This window comes from Geotrypetes seraphini, chromosome 3, assembly GCF_902459505.1.
Source record: "Geotrypetes seraphini chromosome 3, aGeoSer1.1, whole genome shotgun sequence".
Classification (NCBI taxonomy): Eukaryota; Metazoa; Chordata; class Amphibia; order Gymnophiona; family Dermophiidae; genus Geotrypetes; species Geotrypetes seraphini.
In genome coordinates this window covers 213824924-213843995 of record NC_047086.1, presented here as the reverse complement: position 1 = coordinate 213843995, position 19072 = coordinate 213824924, and the positions used below count along the sequence as shown (strand labels likewise).

At 44.4% G+C, this 19072-nt stretch overlaps 1 protein-coding gene across 1 annotated transcript in view; it reads left to right on the top strand.

Annotated features, from left to right (window-relative positions):
* Positions 1-19072, top strand: part of SHMT2 (serine hydroxymethyltransferase 2) — a 47994-nt gene that overhangs the window by 18390 nt on the left and 10532 nt on the right. The window contains exons 4-7 of the mRNA XM_033939973.1: positions 156-356; positions 781-862; positions 7917-8039; positions 15831-15970. Coding sequence (XP_033795864.1) covers positions 156-356; positions 781-862; positions 7917-8039; positions 15831-15970 — 546 coding nt within the window. The remainder of the gene's footprint in view (positions 1-155; positions 357-780; positions 863-7916; positions 8040-15830; positions 15971-19072) is intronic.

Sequence of the window (19072 nt, the reverse complement as noted above, 5' to 3'; positions counted from 1 at the left end):
AAGCAGTGGTAGTTGCATTTCCTGACCTAGTTGCACATATCCTCCTCCATTATGACACTTTGTCTTTCCCAGGACTAACTGATTTGTGCTTCTGGAGTACTACAGTGCTGTCACTTGGTGCACTAATCCACTAATCCCCTCACCCTTACCCACAGGTACTACGCAGGGACAGAGATAGTAGACAAGATTGAACTGCTCTGCCAGCAGCGGGCCCTGGATGCGTTTGATCTGGACCCATCACAGTGGGGGGTCAATGTGCAGCCGTACTCCGGCTCCCCTGCCAACTTTGCAGCTTACACTGCCCTGCTGCAGCCCCACGATCGTTTGATGGGCTTGGACCTCCCCGACGGTGGACAGTGAGTATGAAAATGCAGAGGAAGGAATGTGCTGGGCTGTTCCACTCCTGTTTTTTGCCCATGCTATCTATAAACCTGGAGTTTTAACGTCTCTTAAGAAAAGCACTACTACTACCTATTGTTTCTATAGAGCTGCTAGATGTACGCAGTGCTGTTCATTAAATGTGTAAGTGACAATCTGCTCAGTAGAGCTTATGATCTAATTAAAACAAATGGGATAAATAGGAAATGATAAGAAAAGGACTGGATTAATTTGGAGGGGTTTTTCTGGCTCTTTGGGTGGGTGGGGGGGGGAGGAAGGTGAAACTCAAAACAAAAGTGTTTATCGATTCTCTTAACCAAGTGACCAATGATTTCTGTTTGTTTGGATCAGATGGTGTTTCTGAATCCTGACTGGCATTTGACATTTCTCTCTCCTGCACAGCCTCACTCATGGTTACATGTCTGATGTCAAGCGGATCTCGGCGACGTCCATCTTCTTTGAGTCCATGCCCTATAAACTTAATGTGAGTATGAGTGAGCAGGCTTTCAGCTTTTTTTAGGGATAAAGATGAGGAGCTGGGGACCATAGAACTTTGATGCTTTTAAAAATAAAGGATGGAGGTTTGAAAGGGCCTTTATATAACTGGGGGTGAGGGGAACAATTTTTTAATTTTTTTTAAAATCTTGTTGTTCCTTTTAATTTGCACCCCATGGCCAAGTTATGCATAAGATAGAGTTAATTATGAATGCTGCTTTATCTCTTTTTTTTTTTTTTTTTTTTTTTACAAGACCCTTCTGAAGACTTGCCCCGTCTCTATTGAAACATTCAGGAGTGGAAAGGGGGTTTTGAGTAATTATCAATCAATTTTCCATCTCTTTTTTTTCAGGGACATTATAGAGAAAAAGAACAATCTGAGTATTTTGTGGATTCAGCAGGGGTATTTGGATACATATTGGGCAGGTTTTAGAGAAGCATTGGGATGACGACATTTTTGTCATCAGTCATGGATGTCTTGTGGCATTGCATTGGTTGAAAGGGAGAAGAGGAGAATACGGTTAGACCTCTCCAAGGTATTATTCTAAACGATTGGCTGTTTTAGAGGCAGTTATCTCTGGGGATCAAAGGAGTAGTTTTTGCCTGTTGCTCAGAGGATGATGATGGACGCTCATTAAGAACCTTGGATCCCCGAGGTCTCCTCACTTAGGGCTAGATTCACAAAGAAAACCGATCGTATACTGATCGGTTTGTGACCCCTTTTCGAGCAAATTTCCCTCCGGCCCGATTCATTTACCTCTCTGCCGACCATTCACTGATCCGCGCATGCAAATGAGGGCAACGGCATGCAAAGTAGGCAGGCGATTCACAAACCAAAACCCTGCAACTCCGCCTGGGCTGGCCGATCACAAATAAGCGACTGCTGAGGACCAGTCGCTCAAGCCCTTTCCGACTGCCCTGCTCTCTGCCGCCTTGCTCTCTGCCCTGTCAGCCCCGATCGCTTCCCTGCCCCTACTCTCCCACCCTTCCCCGCAGTGCAGGCCCATGGTTTTAACCCGCGGGCCCTAAGTGGGTTAAAACCACGGGCTCCAAAAGTTTAAAAAAAAAATCTTTGCCGGGCCCAGAGGTCCAGCGCATGCACAGACCATCTATAGATAGTCTGCGCATGCTCTGGGATTGCTATTGAGCGATCTGGGCAGGCAGATGAGGGCATTCCTCCGATCACCCCCATCTTCATACTGGGGCTTCGAGAATTCATGGGACCTGCCTGGATCGGGCCTGATCGGGCAGGTTCATGAATCTAGCCCTTAGCTCCCATTTTTCTGCTCGTTCAGTATTTGCATGCGAAATGGGGAAATTGCCTGCCATCTTTTATATAGGTGACATTCAAATCCTTTGCCCAATTGTGTGAGGGGTTCGGGAGGAGCTGCACACTCCAAACTCCCTATTGTAAGTCGTTTCAGATTTGTGGTGTACTCTTGAGTTATAATTGAGGGTGGTAAAGTCTGAAGCTTTACAGATGGTATTTTGGGGGTAGGGGTGGGGAGGAGCTACCTTCCCAGATGGATAGGTATTCTGGTCCCCACAAATTGTAGGATCTAGAGTATGATGGCTTTCTCAGTGGATGGATAGGAAATGGCAGATGATCCAGCAGCTGGCATTATTTGGCAGTGGATTTGGCTTTAGAGCGAGCGTTCATGGTGTATTTGAACTTAGAGATGCCATACTGGAACAGATTGAAGGTCCAAGCCCAGTATCCTGTTTCCAACATTGTGCCAATCCAGGTCACAAGCACTTGGCAAGATTCAAGTTTCAAGTTTATTAGGATTTTATATACCGCCTATCAAGGTTATCTAAACGGTTTTTACAATCAGGCACTCAAGTATTTTCCCTCTCTGTCCCGGTGGGCTCACAATCTATCTAACGTACCTGGGGCTATGGAGGATTAAGTGACTTGCCCAGGGTCACAAGGAGCAGCGCGGGGTTTGAACCCACAACCCCAGGGTGCTGAGGCTGTAGATCCAACCACTGCGCCACACACTCAAAGGTTTTATGCTGTGTATCTTAGGAATAAGCAATGGATTTCTTGAAGTCCATCTTAATAATGGCTTATGAACTTTTTTTCTTTTTTGGAAATTATATCCAAGCCTGTTTAAAACCCTTCTAGGCTAACTGCTTTCACTGTATTCTCTGGCAACAAATTCTAGAGTTTAATTACCCGTATTCAGTTTGTTTTAAATCTTCGACTTAGTAGCTTCATTGCATGCCCCCTAGTCCTAGTATTTTTGGAAAGAGAAAACCAGCAATTCACATCTACCTGTTCCACTCCACATAATATTTTATAGACCTCTATCATATCTCCCCTGAGTTGTCTCTTTTCCAGGCTGAAGAGCCTTTACCACTTTAGACTTTCCTCATCTTTATCATTTATGTCCCATCTTTATCATTTTGTTGCCCTTCTCTGTACCTTTTCTAATTCCACAGGTTTTTTTTTGGTGGTTTTTATTTGCTTTTTTGAGTTGTGGTAACCAGAATTGCACGTGGTATTCAAGGTACAATTGCTTCATAAAGACATTATAACGTTCTCATCTTTGTTTTCCATTCCTTTTCTGATAATTCCTATCACTCTATGTGCTTTCTTAGTCACCACTGCCACACACTTGAGTTGATGGTTTCAACATATCCTCGGCGATAAAACCTAGATACTTTTCCCAGGCAGTGACTGAGCCACTTTAGATATCTAGGGAATGTGTTGATCAGCTGGGTATCTAGAAGCTGTCAGCCAAGTGGGTGCCCAAATGTTTGAATGCTGACGAGAAACGATGTTGGGTGGACATTCCAAGTTGATTTTGCAGCATTTTCAGTGAGCTGGTGCCAACCTTTTGGAATGACTAGTTACTGTTGATAAAACATGGTTACACTACTATGATCCCGTGTCAAAACAGTCCATGCAGTGGTGGTGCTCAGGTTCTTCAAGGCAAAGGAAATTCAAGACCCAAAATCCAGCAGGAAAGGTCATGGCTACAGTGTTTTGGTATCAGGAAGGTGTTGTTAATGACTGTTTGTTTTCTAAGGGGCCAAACAGTTAATGCAGAATACTACTGTAATTTGCTGTGCTTATTTAAAGGAGGCATTGAGAGAAAAAAAGAAGAGGGAAGTTGCGGAAGGGAGTTCTCTTTTTGCAAAGCGACAATACACTTACTCACAAGGCTGGCAAAACGATGGATGTTTTGACGTAATTGGAGTTTCAGTGCACAGACCATCCACCCTACTCGCCAGATCCTTCGCCACCTGACTGTTTTCCATTTCCAAATCTTAAAAAGAGTTTGAAAGGGTGACTACAGTAGTACCTTGGATTACGAGTATAATCTGTTCCAGGAGCATGCTCGTAATCCAAAATGCTCATTTATCAAAGTGAGTTTCCCCATAGAAAATAATGGAAACTCGCTTTGATGCGTTCCCCCCCCCCCCCCCGAGAACCGGCATTGCTCCCCTCGAAGGTCCCCCCCTGCGATCAGGCACCCCCCCTGCGATCCGGCACCCCCCCCTGCCTCGAACCGGCATGTGAACGTGAACTCGCAGGCCTTGAGCATGCTCAGATGCTCAAGGCCCAGCAGACGAGGAGGCCGAGCTTCAAGAGTGCCCAGATGAGGGTAAGAAGCGGTGGGGGGGGTGCCCAATCGTGTCGGGGGGGGGGTCGGATCGTGGCGGGGGGGGTGCCGGTTCGAGGCAGAGGGGGTGCCGGATCCCAGGGAGGGTGCCGGATTGCGGGGGGGGGGGGGGTGCTCGTAAATTGAGCCATGCTCGGTTTCCGAGGCACCGATTTTGCAATTGTTTTGCTCGTCTTGCAAAACACTCGCAAACCGGTGCACTCATAAACCGAGGTACCACTGTATTTCCGAGTGATTCGGAGGTGATTGCAGCAGTGAAGCAGTATTTCAGTGACCAGGGTTCAGAGAGTTTTTTTTTTTTGGGGGGGGGGAAGGGTTATAGAAACTTCAGATATAATGTGCCAAGTGTGTTGAACTTAGGGGTGAATATGTGGAATAATTTATAAAGTTTCATGGCTCCACATCATTCCCTTCTTGGTTGGGCTGAGAACTTTTCAGCACCTTCTTGTACTGAGAGCCTTGACTTGGGTTAGCAGAAAGGATCGACAATTGCGTGGCTCTGTGAGAGCTCCAGAGGAAACGGAAAACCTTGCTTTGAGGTCGGCTTTTCAAGGAGTGAGGAGTATCCTGAACACAACTGGGAAATGAGATATCGGGTAGCTTGTTCGAGGAGGGTAAAATCATTTTTTGGATCTGTTGATAAGAGGCAACATAAAATGAGAGAGAAAACCACTGTTAAAGCAATAACATGCATTTACTAACTTAAGCTGTTACTCCTGGTGTAAAGGTAGTGTGTGAGCTGATACTCCTGGGAAATATGTTAAAAGGGGACCAGTATGATGAAGAAAAATGGTATACTCCTTTTTTATTATAAGTTTACCATTTAGACTATTGTACGGCATCTAGACTCTTTGTTCGGTACGGTATTTAAACTTATTGTATAGTATTGTATTTAGACTTACTGTATTGTATTATATGTGGAGTTATTGTATTGTATTAGCATTGTACTGTACTAAGACCTTTGTTATTCGCTGAATGTCCAGCCTTCTTACATTGTAAACCGCCTAGAAGTCGCCTGACTATGGCGGTATAGAAAAATAAAGTTATTATTATTATTAATTGTGAGTGCCTCTTACCTACACAGTCTTCTCTTTAAAATTTGTTGGATGGGATAGGCCATGCATTTTGATACATCACCTTTATTCTCTCAGCATCCACCAGATTTCCATGGTGGATGCTAAGGGGCAGGAGCTATCAGTTCTTTCAGCAGTCATTAGGACAAGGGGACCACACACACACATTTGTCTCTAAGGAGACTTGTAGGTGGTGTGGGAAGGGATAGTGAGGGACTGAACACTTTTTAGAAACATGATGGCAGATAAATTTAATGTGGTGTCTTATATATTGTTAAATATCCCAAAGGATTCAAAGCGGTTTACAAAACAATTAAATTGATTTAAGTAATGGCCAAAAATCGAATCAGCTACTTTAGATTTCCCTCACAATCCAACTATAGTACTTATGAAAGAATTACTTACATTTACCTGTATAACGAGAAGAAAGATGGAAGATAATACAATAAATTAAATACTATAGGTGTGTAAAAAGCCATAACAGAAGGAAAACTTCAATATCAAAGAAAAATCCTAAAAATAAAAGCAGGGGAAAAATAGCAAAATTAAACAAACCCAACAAAAATAAAGCAAAAAGAAAATTAAAAAAAACAAACAAAACAAAACTCCAGTCATTCTCACTACCCTCAATCTGTCAGCTTCTAATTCCATGTCCATATTACCCGCTCTCTTCTCTTCTCCCTAAGAGATCTCAAATGCCTGTCCCATGCTCTCTTGAATTCAAATACCACTACCCCCACTGGGAGACCATTCCACGCATCTACCAATTTTTCTGCAACTAAATATTTTCTTACAGTACTCCTGAGCCTATCGCCTCTTAACTTCATCCTATGCCCCCCTCCCCCTTTAAAAAGATAGTTTTGGGGAGGGATGTTTATGGTGGGGATAAAGTGAAAATTTGTGAACACATTTCAAAATTCAATTCTTTTCTGTATGGTATATTACCGAAGTCGTAGCACAATTTATGTATATAGTGCAATGTTGTATGAATGATACTTTGAATAATGCTAATATAAAGATATTAGATGGTGGGGTACGTCATACAGATAAGAGATTGGAGAGTACCTGGCGAATTAATAGGGGGTGGGGGGAGTGGAATTGGAGATTTTGTTAAGGAATGAGGATCCTGGACAAGTTTCTAGAGGAAAAAATCTATAGTCTGTTGACAGACATGGGAGAAGCCACTGCTTACTCTGAATCGGTAGCATGGAATGTTGCTACTACACTTCTCCCTCCCTATTCGCGGGGGTTAGGGGGCAGAGCCGGCCCACAAATAGAGAAAAATCGGGAATAACTTTTGGCTGGCCACCCCCGGACCTTACTTGGTGGTCTAGCGGTGACGCGGGGCAGGAGCGATCTTCCACACTCCTGCCCCGTGCAGAGCCGTGCTGCTGAGTTCCCGTGATCTCACGAGACTACAACGGAAACTCCCTGTTGTAGTCTCGTGAAACCACCCACGCCTCCTCTGATCACCCCCCTCCACTGCCTCTGATTGCCCCCCTCTGCCTCTGATCGCCCCCTACGAACCCCCCGCCTCTGATCACTTCCCTCCAAGTCCCAGGGCCGTTTTTTTTCGATGCCAATGAGCGATTCTCAGGTGGGGGGCCCTGGTGAAAAACCACGGATAATCGAAACCTCAAACATCGAAACCGCGAATAGGGAGGGAGAAGTGTGTTTGTGTTTTTGCCAGGTACTTGTGACTTGGATTGACTTCCGTGAATATGAGATACTGGGCTAGATGGACCATTGATCTGATCCAGTAAGACTAGTCTTACGTTCTTATCCGTAATGGAGGGGTGCTTCTCTATTATATACAGGATCAAAGGGGTGGAGTCAAAGTGGAGTTAGCTGTTTGATTTTTAAAAGAATCTGGGGTGCAAGGATCAGACTGGAGTGTGCTGGTTTGTTTTAAAGGATTGGGGGGGGGGGTATTGTAAGGTCTTGGTTTTACTTGATGGCCTGGCCTTTTAAAGTATAGCAGACCCAACTTGGCTGTATTGCTGTGACTGAAAACACCAAATATTCCAGTTGCAGTTATGTAAAACTCAAGTTAATGTAGTGAATCATACAATAGATATCCTTGCTGTGTAATATATTGCATATGCTTTTTTATCATGGGTTTTAGCTCTTTGGGACAGGACCTAACCAACTACCTGAATATGTGAACTCCAGTTTGGAAAAAGGGAGCAATTTAATATACAATCCCCAAAGCAGATAGATCCTGTAGAAATACAAATTAAAATACAAAGGTGGGGCTCACAGTTTCAAGAATGTGAGTCGTGGAGGGAAAGGGGTGCAAATATAGACTTTCATGTTAGTTGCCTCTTTCCTCCTCCAGCCAGTGACCGGGTTGATTGATTATGACCAGCTGGAAGTGACATCCCGCCTCTTTCGACCACAGCTCATCATTGCTGGCACCAGTGCCTATGCCCGCCTGATTGACTATAAAAGGATGAAGCAGGTGAGTATACTTCCATAGGGTAGCCCCTTGTGTTTCCTCCGCTGATCCCCAGTGTATAGCTTGTGCTGGATAGAGTTAGTTACTATGAGCAGGGAGCAGGATGCATGATGCTCTGGTAACACGGTAAATACCTTGTTGGGAGCGATTTTAATTTACTGGGTAATGCTCGGCGCAATAACATGCAAATTATATGCATGCTATTTATACGGTGTAGCTCCAGTAAAATGGGGAGGAACTGTGTCTTAGTTCCTGCTCTACCTTGCTCACGAGGGGGAGGGGCATGGACTCTTCTCTCCTGCCTGCCTGCCTGCCATCATCTGGCTGGCACTAGAGCCTCGATTAGCTGAACTGGCTGCTCGGCTGATTATAGCTCCAGTGCTGCTCAGCTGATCGCGGGCAGGGGAGAAGCAGTTTGGGACGGTTTGGGGTTTTTTTTTTTTAAAGTTAAAAAAATAGGCTCGGTTATCATGCGTGTCTTCCTCCCCAAACAAATAAAACGTAGGACATACATTCACACAACAGCTACTGGCAGGTCCAGTCCTGACAGAAAACTTTGTCCTGTAACATAGTAGATGACGGCAGATAAAGACTCGAATGGTCCATCCAGTCTCTAAAAGAGGGATGTTCTCTTTTGTGCATCACAAGGAGAGCTCATCGGTGGCTGCTCTGAGGATTGGTAATACCCCTCCTCCCCCAGAGAACCCTTATGAGCTTGGGAGGCAGAACTTCTGTGCCACTTAAGACTGGTTTTAACCAGTTTTGCGTGCATGGAAAACTTTTGAGCATTGGTCCTAAGTCAATTCAGTGTAAAATCTTAGCCCAGTGTATCTCAAACTGTGTGCCGAGGCACACTAATGTGCCTGCTGAGATTCTAAGTGTGCTGCGGCCACTGAGGAGGAAGAGAGGTGCCTGCCAGCTGACATCCCTACTCGCTACAGTGCCAGCCCTGCCCGATTCGCCAAAGGCCTGCATGTTTCCCGCTTCTCTCTAGCATCCTACGGCTTCCCCTCGGCCTCCCAGTCTCACCTTTAAAGCTAATTACAGCAGCCTGCAGGGGATCGCCGGTTGGTAATTTTGATTTTATTTTCAATATAGTGATTGAAATGTGTCAGTTTTGAGAATTTATATTTGCTGTGTGTATTTGAAAAATGAATGGAAAAAATTGCATTACAATTAGTAAAGGGGATGGGATCTGGGGCAGAGCTTGGTTGGGCCTAGGGAGGTCTGTGGTTGGGGTACTCAGTTGATATTTGTTAGACTTAGGGGTACTTAGCTTGAAGTAGTTGAGAAACACTGCTGTAGGCAATCAGTTGGCGTCAATGTCTCTCCTCTCCGGCCTTCTTCCCTGCTGGCACCCCCTATTGGCATCTCAGGGCTCATCTGGAGGGCCTCTGCACATGTGCAGACATCGATGTGATGATGTCAAGCATATGCATGATGTCATCACAGCGACGTCCGCGCACTTCTGGGTGCCTCAAGCCGTGGCCACTACCTTTAGTGTGATCCGGCTCGAGAAAGGTTGAGAAACACTGACTTAGATAGTCGGTAAGCAGCAATTACATGACATCCACAAAACCGTCGACTATGTCGTTCTCAAAGCCAACAGCCCTTTGGTAGGTTCAGGGTCCCCCATTTCTCTTATGTTCGTTACTGCACAGAAACTCAGAGTGGTATTGTGCCCACTTAGAGAGTGAAACATGAAGAGTAAGTAGGACAGCCACTGCAATTATTTAGGAAAAAAGGAAAAAATCAAACTTCCAAATCCTAGAAGCAATCTGTGCCTGCTTGCTCTGGGAGTGAGCGAGACGCACGTACACGGTGCGATAGACAGAAACTTTCAACTGACGCCCAAGTTCTATTGGTGTTGAACACGTGCAGCCTTGCTGGCAGTCAGTGCACCTCCATGCTGTGTTTACTCAGCACTGTTTACCCTGAGAGTTCAAAATTTTCACACTGAATTCATTAGCCACAGTTTATACAAAGCTTTCTGTTTCAGTGAAGTACAGAAATAGGGAAGGGTGCTGCAGGGCAGGATTTGGATGTAGAGAGAGATCTATGTGTGTAGGTCTCGGTACTGGAATAGTGAGGGGGAGGGTCCTGCAGAACAGGGTTGAGGTGTGTGGGCAGAGCTATATGTGGGTTTCCATACCAGAATTGGGGGGAGGAGGGGGAGAGAGAGAGAGAAGTGCTGTAAAGCAGGAGTATATTCTAGGAGAGATATGATCTTTTCCGCCACAGCTCCACAAATTTGGAATTCACTTCCACTCAATATAAGAGAAGAAAAATCACTTAGCAAGTTTAAAATCTCCTAAAGAGCTGGCTATTCAAGGACGCTTTCCAATAGATCTGTCATAACCTATAATGGTTTCAGGAAGACGATCTAATAGAATCAAGTGGGTATTTGTTCCCCTACCTTCTGTGGCTTAATCCTTCCCTGGTTTTTTTTTAACTTTTAGTTTGTTTGTTTTTTTAGAATTTTATTTGTTAATTGTTGTTTACCGCTTCCCTCCTTATATGTACTATTGTATTAGGAATGAATAGTATGTTTGTTGGTTTTTAATATTTTACATAACTTTGGAACTTATGTAAATCGCATTGGATTTGGACTATGCGAGGTAATCAAAGAAACTAAATAAACTTGAAACTTGTGCGGGCAGAACTGTGTGGATCTCTTTACCGGAATAGTGAGGGCAGGGGTTTTACAGAGCAGGATTGAAGTGCATTAAAAAGGTTCCATGGAGGGGTCTCAGCTGCATATTAGGTGGCATTTGAATACATGCCTTGCTAGCATAATTAAATTTGCCCTTCAAAAGGGGCACATGGCCTCCTTTTTTTTCTCTAAGCTTTTATGGGGTAATCTTCCGCTCCCAGTAAAAAGGTTAGAAAAAGTATAGGAAGAGAAGTTTGCAGGAGCTGTGGATCAAATATTTTGGCCATATTTTGGGGGCAGGGGATTGAGGCGGTCTGTCTTTATCAGCAAGTCTCCCATTAACTTTGGAGCCGATGAAGGAAGCCTCACAGTAGAGCTGGCTCAGCGCATGACTTGTATTACAAAATTAGCAACCAAAAAAATATCATGGCATGCTGTAAGCAATGAGAATGCAAATTACTGCTGCATTATAAAACACAGCAGTAATCCACAGCTCATTGCAAAATGTCATCCTTCCTGTCAGTACATGAGCGATGATTAGCACATACACTGACAGGTAGGATGACATTAACCCCCAGAGACCCAAATATAGAAAAAAACGTAAAAAAATGTTTTCGAACGTTCACATGTTATAGGAGGCTTGTGATCCCTAAATCAGTGTTTTTTTTTTTATTTTGACATTTTAGTAACTTTTGGGGAGGATGTTGTAAAATTGCAACGCTGGGCCTGTAAGGTAGCAGAATTTCAATAGTGTCACTCTCTCTCTGAACACATGTAAGGAATAATTAAAAGTTTATTTGTACTTTACAGCTTATAAAGACCCACCTAAGTTTATGTATATACACAACAACAATAGTATAATAAAGAAAAAAGTAATTTTTATTATCAATTTAATACAAAAAATGAGTATCATATAAAAACGCAAATTTTTCCCTGTGAAGCGCCCATTGACTTCTATCAGCGGTAATCAAGAAATTTCGTGTTTTTGCACAAAAAATTTCATGTTAGCGCAAATACGGGTAAAAACGGCCACGCTATGAAATAGCACTTGTGCTATCTTCATAGCACGGTTTTGTGAATCGAGCCCTATATGTGCATGTTTTATTTGTTCATTTATTCAGTTATGGTAGTTCCAAAAACAGTTATTTTGCTCTGAAAAGCACAGGCGAACATTGCACTTCCTGCAAAGTGTGTTGGTATAGCCTTTTGCACAGTGTCGGCACCGTCCTCTATCGGCTTTGATGGGAAAATGTCCAATCATGTCCTTGCAAACTTCCTTTGGAGGGTGTGCATTTGACTTTTTGGCTGTCATGGCAGCTGAAGAACCTCCATCATCTGTAAACTGCCTCTTTTGGGAAGTCAAGGTGCCCCCTCTTGATGAAACTGGGCTTGCAGATGGTCGCCCTCGCTTTGACACTGACCCAGCCGTTCCGATCAGGATAAGAGAAGATGCCAACTGGGCCTGAAACATTCTCCTGTTTAGCATCTGTTTCTTTGGGATATCCAAAGCTTTGCAGTCCCTTTTGTACAGGAGCCAAGCATTGATCACAGCTAGGTTAATGGTGTGCCAGAAGATGTAAAGGTACCAGCGGTAGGACTTCAGTGGAAACTTGTATTTTGCTGCAAATGAGTCTAACAAATCCACTCCGCCCATGAATTTGTTATAGGCAGCCACGATATAAGGCCTCTCAACTTCAACAAATCTTTTGGCAGTTTTGTCCCAGCGTTGAATCTTCTCCACTGGTTGTGGGCCAGCAAAGGAAGACACAAGTGTAACCTGTCTGTTGTCAAACCATTTCACAGCACAAATGTTGTGATTTGACTCCACTCTGACATCAAAGCTTCCTCTTCCCTTTTTCTTCAAGCTTTTCTCATCCTCAAGATTACAGTTTGGAAGGCGCACTTGTCTGGCTGTTCCTGTGTAATGAATTCCACAATCCAGCAGCCTAACTATCAATGGGATGCTGGTGAAAAAGTTGTCTGCATAGATCTTGTAGTTGTGACTATGTGGAAGTGTGGAAGCAAGTTTCATCACAACATCCCCTGATAGTCCAAGTTCAGATCTTGCCCGTATTCCATTCACACTGCCTTGGTACACATCAAAATCACAAAGTATACCAGAGATTCCAGTCCTTGCCCACAGCTTGAACCCCCATGGGTTTGGCTTGCCACGCATGTACTGTTTGATGCTGCTGAATTTCCCCCTGAAAGGGATCATCATTTCATCAACAGAGTTATGTTCTTCAGGGACCACTTTTAGGCATTTCTCTCTGAAAGCATCAAGCCATGGTCTGAGTTTCCAGAGTTTGTCACTTTTTTGTTCCATCTCAGACACGGTTAGATTGTTCACAAAATGTAATGATGTCAACAGAGACTGGAATCTGTTTCGTGACATTACATCAGCGACAGGACTGTATCTTGTGTCTGCTTCCCAGTACATACGGACTCCAGGCATTTGGACAAGACCCATCTTCAGATACATGCCAATCATCTGCTCTATTTCCTTTGTGTTTGTGTTTATAGATGATCCTTTCTTCTGAAAACTGTACTGATTTGTGTTATCTGCCAGAGCGATGATCATATCTTCTGTCACAAACTTCTGAAAGTACTCCAGTGGTGTGCAGAGGGAATGGACATCATTACTCCAAAGCAGGCAACAGGGTTGTATGACTTCATGGCCAGATAAACAGACCTATTTACACATTCAACCATCCAATGGTGTTGCAGAACTGAACAATAGGTTCTATTAGTAATGTACATGAAGTTTTAAAAAGAAAAAAAATGGGGGAGGGTTTATTTTGTAGCCTTAAATGTGATGTTGTAATATTACAACACTGGGTCTCAGGGGAGTGCAGACAAAACCTTGCTATCACTTTGACCCACTGTTGTAAAATTACAACATAGAAATAACCAGCTCTAAATCTCTTAAAATCAGTATATTCAATGATGTCATAAAATCTGCATGATCTACACATATTAATGATCACATAAAAAAATATTTCAAGCTTTTTACTTACTTTAGTCCTGATGTATCCCGTCCAAAACAACAAGATGATATACTCCAAAGCAGGCAACAGGGTTGTATGACTTCATGGCCAGATAAACAGACCTATTTACACATTCAACCATCCAATGGTGTTGTAGAACTGAACAATAGGTTCTATTAGTAATGTACATGAAGTTTTAAAAAGAAAAAAAATGGGGGAGGGTTTATTTTGTAGCCTTAAATGTGATGTTGTAATATTACAACACTGGGTCTACAAAAAACTACATGCAAATGTATCCTGCATTGGGGTCCCCCAACCCTTCCCTCCCCAACTTAAAACACAATTCCTTGGTGTCTAGTGCCTCCCTCCATTTTACCCATCATGACCATAAAAACAAACCTTTCTCTGGTGTATAGGGCACTCCCTGACCATCTCCCCCAGGCCCTCTTAAAGCACACCTTAAGAGGAAGAGCACACTTGCTCCTGCTTCCAGTGTCACCATCTTGAAAAATGGCGCATGACCAAGTAAGAGAAAAATTCCCTTATGATTGACCCCACCGGGTGCAATAAATCCCCGGATGCATCTGGCACAGCCCATTTTTCAAAACAGTGGTGCCAGAGGCAGAAGTGAGTGGGTATCACTGCTGCCTCTTTTTAAGGTACACCTCGTAAGAACTTAAGAATTGCCACTGCTGGGTCAGACCAGTGGTCCATTGCGCCCAGCAGTCCGCTCACGCGGCAGCCCCCAGGTCAAAGACCAGTGCCCTAACCGAGACCAGCCCTACCTGCGCTCGTTCTGGTTCAGCAGGAACTTTTCTAACCTTGTCTTGAATCCTTGGAGGGTGTTTTCCCTTATAACAGATTCCGGAAGAGCATTCCAGTTCTCTGCCACTCTCTGGGTGAAGAAGAACTTCCTTACGTTTGTACGGAATCTATCCCCTTTCAACTTTAGAGAGTGCCCTCTTGTTCTCTCTACCTTGGAGAGGGTGAACAACCTGTCTTTATCTACTAAGTCTATTCCCTTCATTATCTTGAATGTTTCGATCAGTCACCTCTCAGTCTCCTCTTTTCTAGGGAGAAGAGGCCCAGCTTCTTTAATCTCTCACTGTACGGTAACTCCTCCAACCCCTTAACCATTTTAGTTGCTCTTCTCTGAACCCTTTTGAGTAATACTGTGTCCTTCTTCATGTATGGCGACCAGTGCTGGATGCAGTATTCCAGGTGAGGGCGTACCATGTCTTGGTACAGCGGCATGATAACCTTTTCTGATCTGTTCGTGATCACCTTCTTAATCATTCTTAGCATTCTGTTTGCCCTTTTCGCCACTACCGCACATTGTGCAGACAGCTTCATTGACTTGTCGACCAGTACTCCCAAGTCTCTTTCCTGGGGGGTCTCTCCAAGTACCACCCTGGACATCTTGTATTCGTGTATGAGATTTTTGTTACCTACATGCATTACCTTACACTTATCCACGTTGAACCTCATTTGCCATGTCGCTGCCCATTTCTGGAGTGTGGTTATGTCACATTGCGGGTCTTCACAATCCCCCTGCGTCTTCACTACTCTGAATAACTTTGTATCGTCTGCAGATTTAATCACCACACTCGTCGTACCCATTTCCAGATCGTTTATGAATATGTTGAAGAGTACGGGTCCAAGGGGAGGGTCTGGGGGATGCACTAGACGCTAGGGAAAGTGCGGAATTTTTATTTTTTTTTAAATTGATTTAAATATTGTGTGTGTGTGTGTAGGGTGTACCTGTGCAGAAAGCTATTGGGGCAGGGAGTTGGGTCAGACTGTTCTGGATTTGGCAAAACAATGTAATGGAATGCTTAATAGCTCAGTGTCCATTTCAGTAAGTGCGCTAGCATCTTTCTCTGCATTGCACGATCAGTAACATCTTGTGGTAACTGTGTGGTTATACTCGCAGTAGTTTTCTGTATTATCAAAACTGCCCTTCTATTTTGCTGTTTTCTCTATTGTTGGATTTGATTGCTAAAAAGCTTGGTTGTCCTGGGAGAGCATATTGCAGATGTGATGATATTTGTATTTTGTTAATTTTTTTTTATTATTATTATTGCTTTGAACTGAAAAAAAGAAACCAGAAAAAGTGCATAACTTGCTGAGAGACTGTCCTCCCTTCCTGTGCAGGTGTGCGACGAGGTAAAGGCGGTTCTTCTCGCAGATATGGCTCATATTAGTGGGCTGGTTGCTGCCAAGGTCATCTCCTCTCCTTTCGAATATGCTGACATCGTAACTAGCACTACACATAAGACTTTGAGGGGAGCAAGGTAAGAGACCCCCCAGACCTCAAATCCCTATATATCAGTTTCCTAGCAGACATTTACTGTACTTATCACCAGTCTGTTCCTGCATGCCTAAGGCGCTTGTTTTTTTGGGGGGAGGGAGCACCACAAGTTAACCTCCTTTGTTAGCACTGGTTACATTTCTGAATGGAAGGAACAGATCTTTTGTAAAGTTAACTCTTTTTCCAAACACTGGCTGAATTTAAAATATTCTCCCTGTGAAACTTGACTTATTTGAAAGTAAGCCATGCCATCTCCCTGCTGTTTGTCTTTTTTTCCTCCTGCACATTTTCATTCCCTCTCCTGTGCTGTTATTTGCTTTCCTCCCCCCATCCCCCCACATCTCTTCTGTTTTTACGCCTCTTCTCTGCCAGTTTCTCACCACAGTGGGGTGTGAGCAGGAATCCAGTGGAGTGCAAATATATGCCAAGAAATACGCTTCTTGAAGGGTTATACTCTGTTATGGTAAATTGAGCTTTCAGTTTAACGTTATTTAATTTTGCTATTGTATCATCTCTCAGAAGTAAAGGTTAAAAATATTAATGGGGGGGGGCAAGAACCCAACATGCTGGTCTAGCTTTTGGGGTATTAAAACCTCCTTCCTCAGGACAAAGACAGTGAGCTACAGATGGCAATACTAGAATATATAAGTGAATCGTAAAAAGAATGCCAAACTTGTCTGAAGGGAGATGTTGGGGAGAAATGGATACGTTATCAGAAGGTAACGGGGTCAAGGCCAGCCCTGCCATTAGCAGACCAGACATCCATTTGGTGTAGCAGAATTTGGGTGTGTTCCTGCTTTGGAAGGCACAAGTGGCTTCCCCTGCTGGGCCCCCTGCTGTGTCCTCACCTCCTCCCAAGCAGGTCTCGAGCTTAATAGTGAGCACTAGTGCTGCCCGATTCACGATTCGAATCGATTCAATTAAAAATAAAAATTGGCCTCCCGATTCAATGACTGACCCTTCCCACATGCCTTCCTAAAGCAGTAGCTGCAGCGCTGCCTCTTGCTGGCCGTCCGCTGCCGCTCCTGCTTGAGGGGGGAGGGTCAATCAGAAAGGCCTCCCCCAGCTTCCCCGCTCTTATCTCCTTAAGGCTAATACAGCAGCCTGAAGGCTCGTTGGTGTTATAGTGATCCCTGCAGCTGCCTGTCGTCCTCAGCGGCACATTCTCTCTGCTACGTCCTGCCCCTGCTCTGACGTCAGGGACAGGATCGCGGCAGAGAGAATGTGCCACTAAGGACGAGGGGCAGCTGCAGGGATTGCTTTAGCACTAGCGATCCTGCAGGCTGCCGTATTAGCCTAAAGGTAAGAGAGGGGAAGCTGGGGAAGATACAGGCTTGTGGGGGGAGCAGGTCTCATGGCGGGGAGCAGGCTGAAGAATGCCTTCACGGCAGGGGGACAGGCCTTCGCGGGGGGAGCAGGTCTTCATGGCGGGGAGCAGGCCGAAGAGTGCCTTCAAAGTAGGAGGGCAGGCCTTTGCGGGGGGAGTTGGTCTTTGTGGCGGGGATCAGGTTGAAGAGTGCCTTCACGGCAGGGGGGCAGGCCGAAGAGTGCCTTCACGGCAGGGGGTCAGGCCTTTGCAGGGGGAGCAGGTCTTCATGGCAGGGGGGCAGGCCTGTGCAGAGGGAGGAGGAGGAAGGAGTAAGAGAGGAGAGGGGAGATGCCAGACCTGGGGTGAAGGGAAGAGAGAGACCAAACCAAAAAGAGGGGGAGGAAAGCAAAGGAGAGGTGCTAGACTAAAGGAGAGAGGGAGAAGAAATGCAAGACCACAAGGGGAAGGGTACAAGAGGGACAGATACTGCTCCAAAGTAGGTGGGCAGGGTGCAGGATGGCAGGAGAGATAGTAGGAGAAAGCCTATACCTGGGGAAGGGGATACAAGAGGTAAGGAAGAGAGAAAGAAGAAGCTGGATATGGGGAGAGATAAGAAGCTGGGCATGGAGGGAGCATAGGAACAGGGACACAAGGGGGACAGTACTGGAGAGGAGAATAGGGACAGGGACACAGAAGAGAGATGCTGGATGAAAGGGTAGTTGAGAAAAGAAGAGATGGTGGAACTGGGGATGGTGGGGTACATCGCTGCAGCTGGGGGAGATGGAGATGAAAAAAAAAGAAAGATGCCAGACCTCCGGGGGAGGAAAGGGAAACGGAAGGGGAGGACAGAGATGGATGGTTAGCACAAAGAAAGAAGAAAGAAGGAGAGCCTGATCAGAAGACAACCAGAGCCTGGGACCAACATGATTTGAAAAATGACCAGACAACAAAAGGTAAGAAAAATAATTTTATTTTCTGTTTTGTGATTACAATATGTCAGATTTGAAATGTGTATCCTTCTAGAGCTGGTGTTGGACCGTGAACGTGAGCTTGAATTTAACAGAGAGAGGAAAAGTATTTTTTGTTTGTTTATTTTGTTTACACCACAGGACCAGTGTGTGTAGGAGAGGGCAAAGGGGGTGAAGAGGCTATAAAATAAACCCATCAGGATGTTTGGAAAAAACCACCCAATTGAGCAGGAAAATCGAATTGGAAAATTGATTCAATAGGCTGAATCGAATCAAATTTTTTTTTTTCCTGAATCGTGCACCACTAGTGAGCACTATGCAGTCCTTGTAAGTCCAGGCTTGAGCTAAAGTGCCATTTTGATGCCCAGTTTCACAACGTCCTCTTGCAATTTTTCACAATTCTCTTGTGATTTAACAACTTTGAACAAATTTGTGTCATCATCAGCAAATTTAATTATCTCACTAGTTATTCTCATCTCTAGATTATTGATAAATATGTTGAAAAGCAGCAGTCCCAGACAAACATCTTCATGTTTATTGAAAGCTTCTATACTGCTGCTAATGACTGGGGAGTCAGTTCAGAGTGGTTTACATGAGCTTCAGTAATGGTGTTACTATACACTTCTCCCTCCATATTTGTGGGGAATACGTTCAAAGACGATCCATGAATACCAAAAAAAAAGGGCAAATAACTTTTTCCTATCATATTTGTGGGTTTTTGGTATAGTCTCTGCTTGCTTCATCTACTCCACGCATTAACCTGGTATTGCAGTACCTCCAGGAATGGTGCAAGAAAACCCCCCAAAAC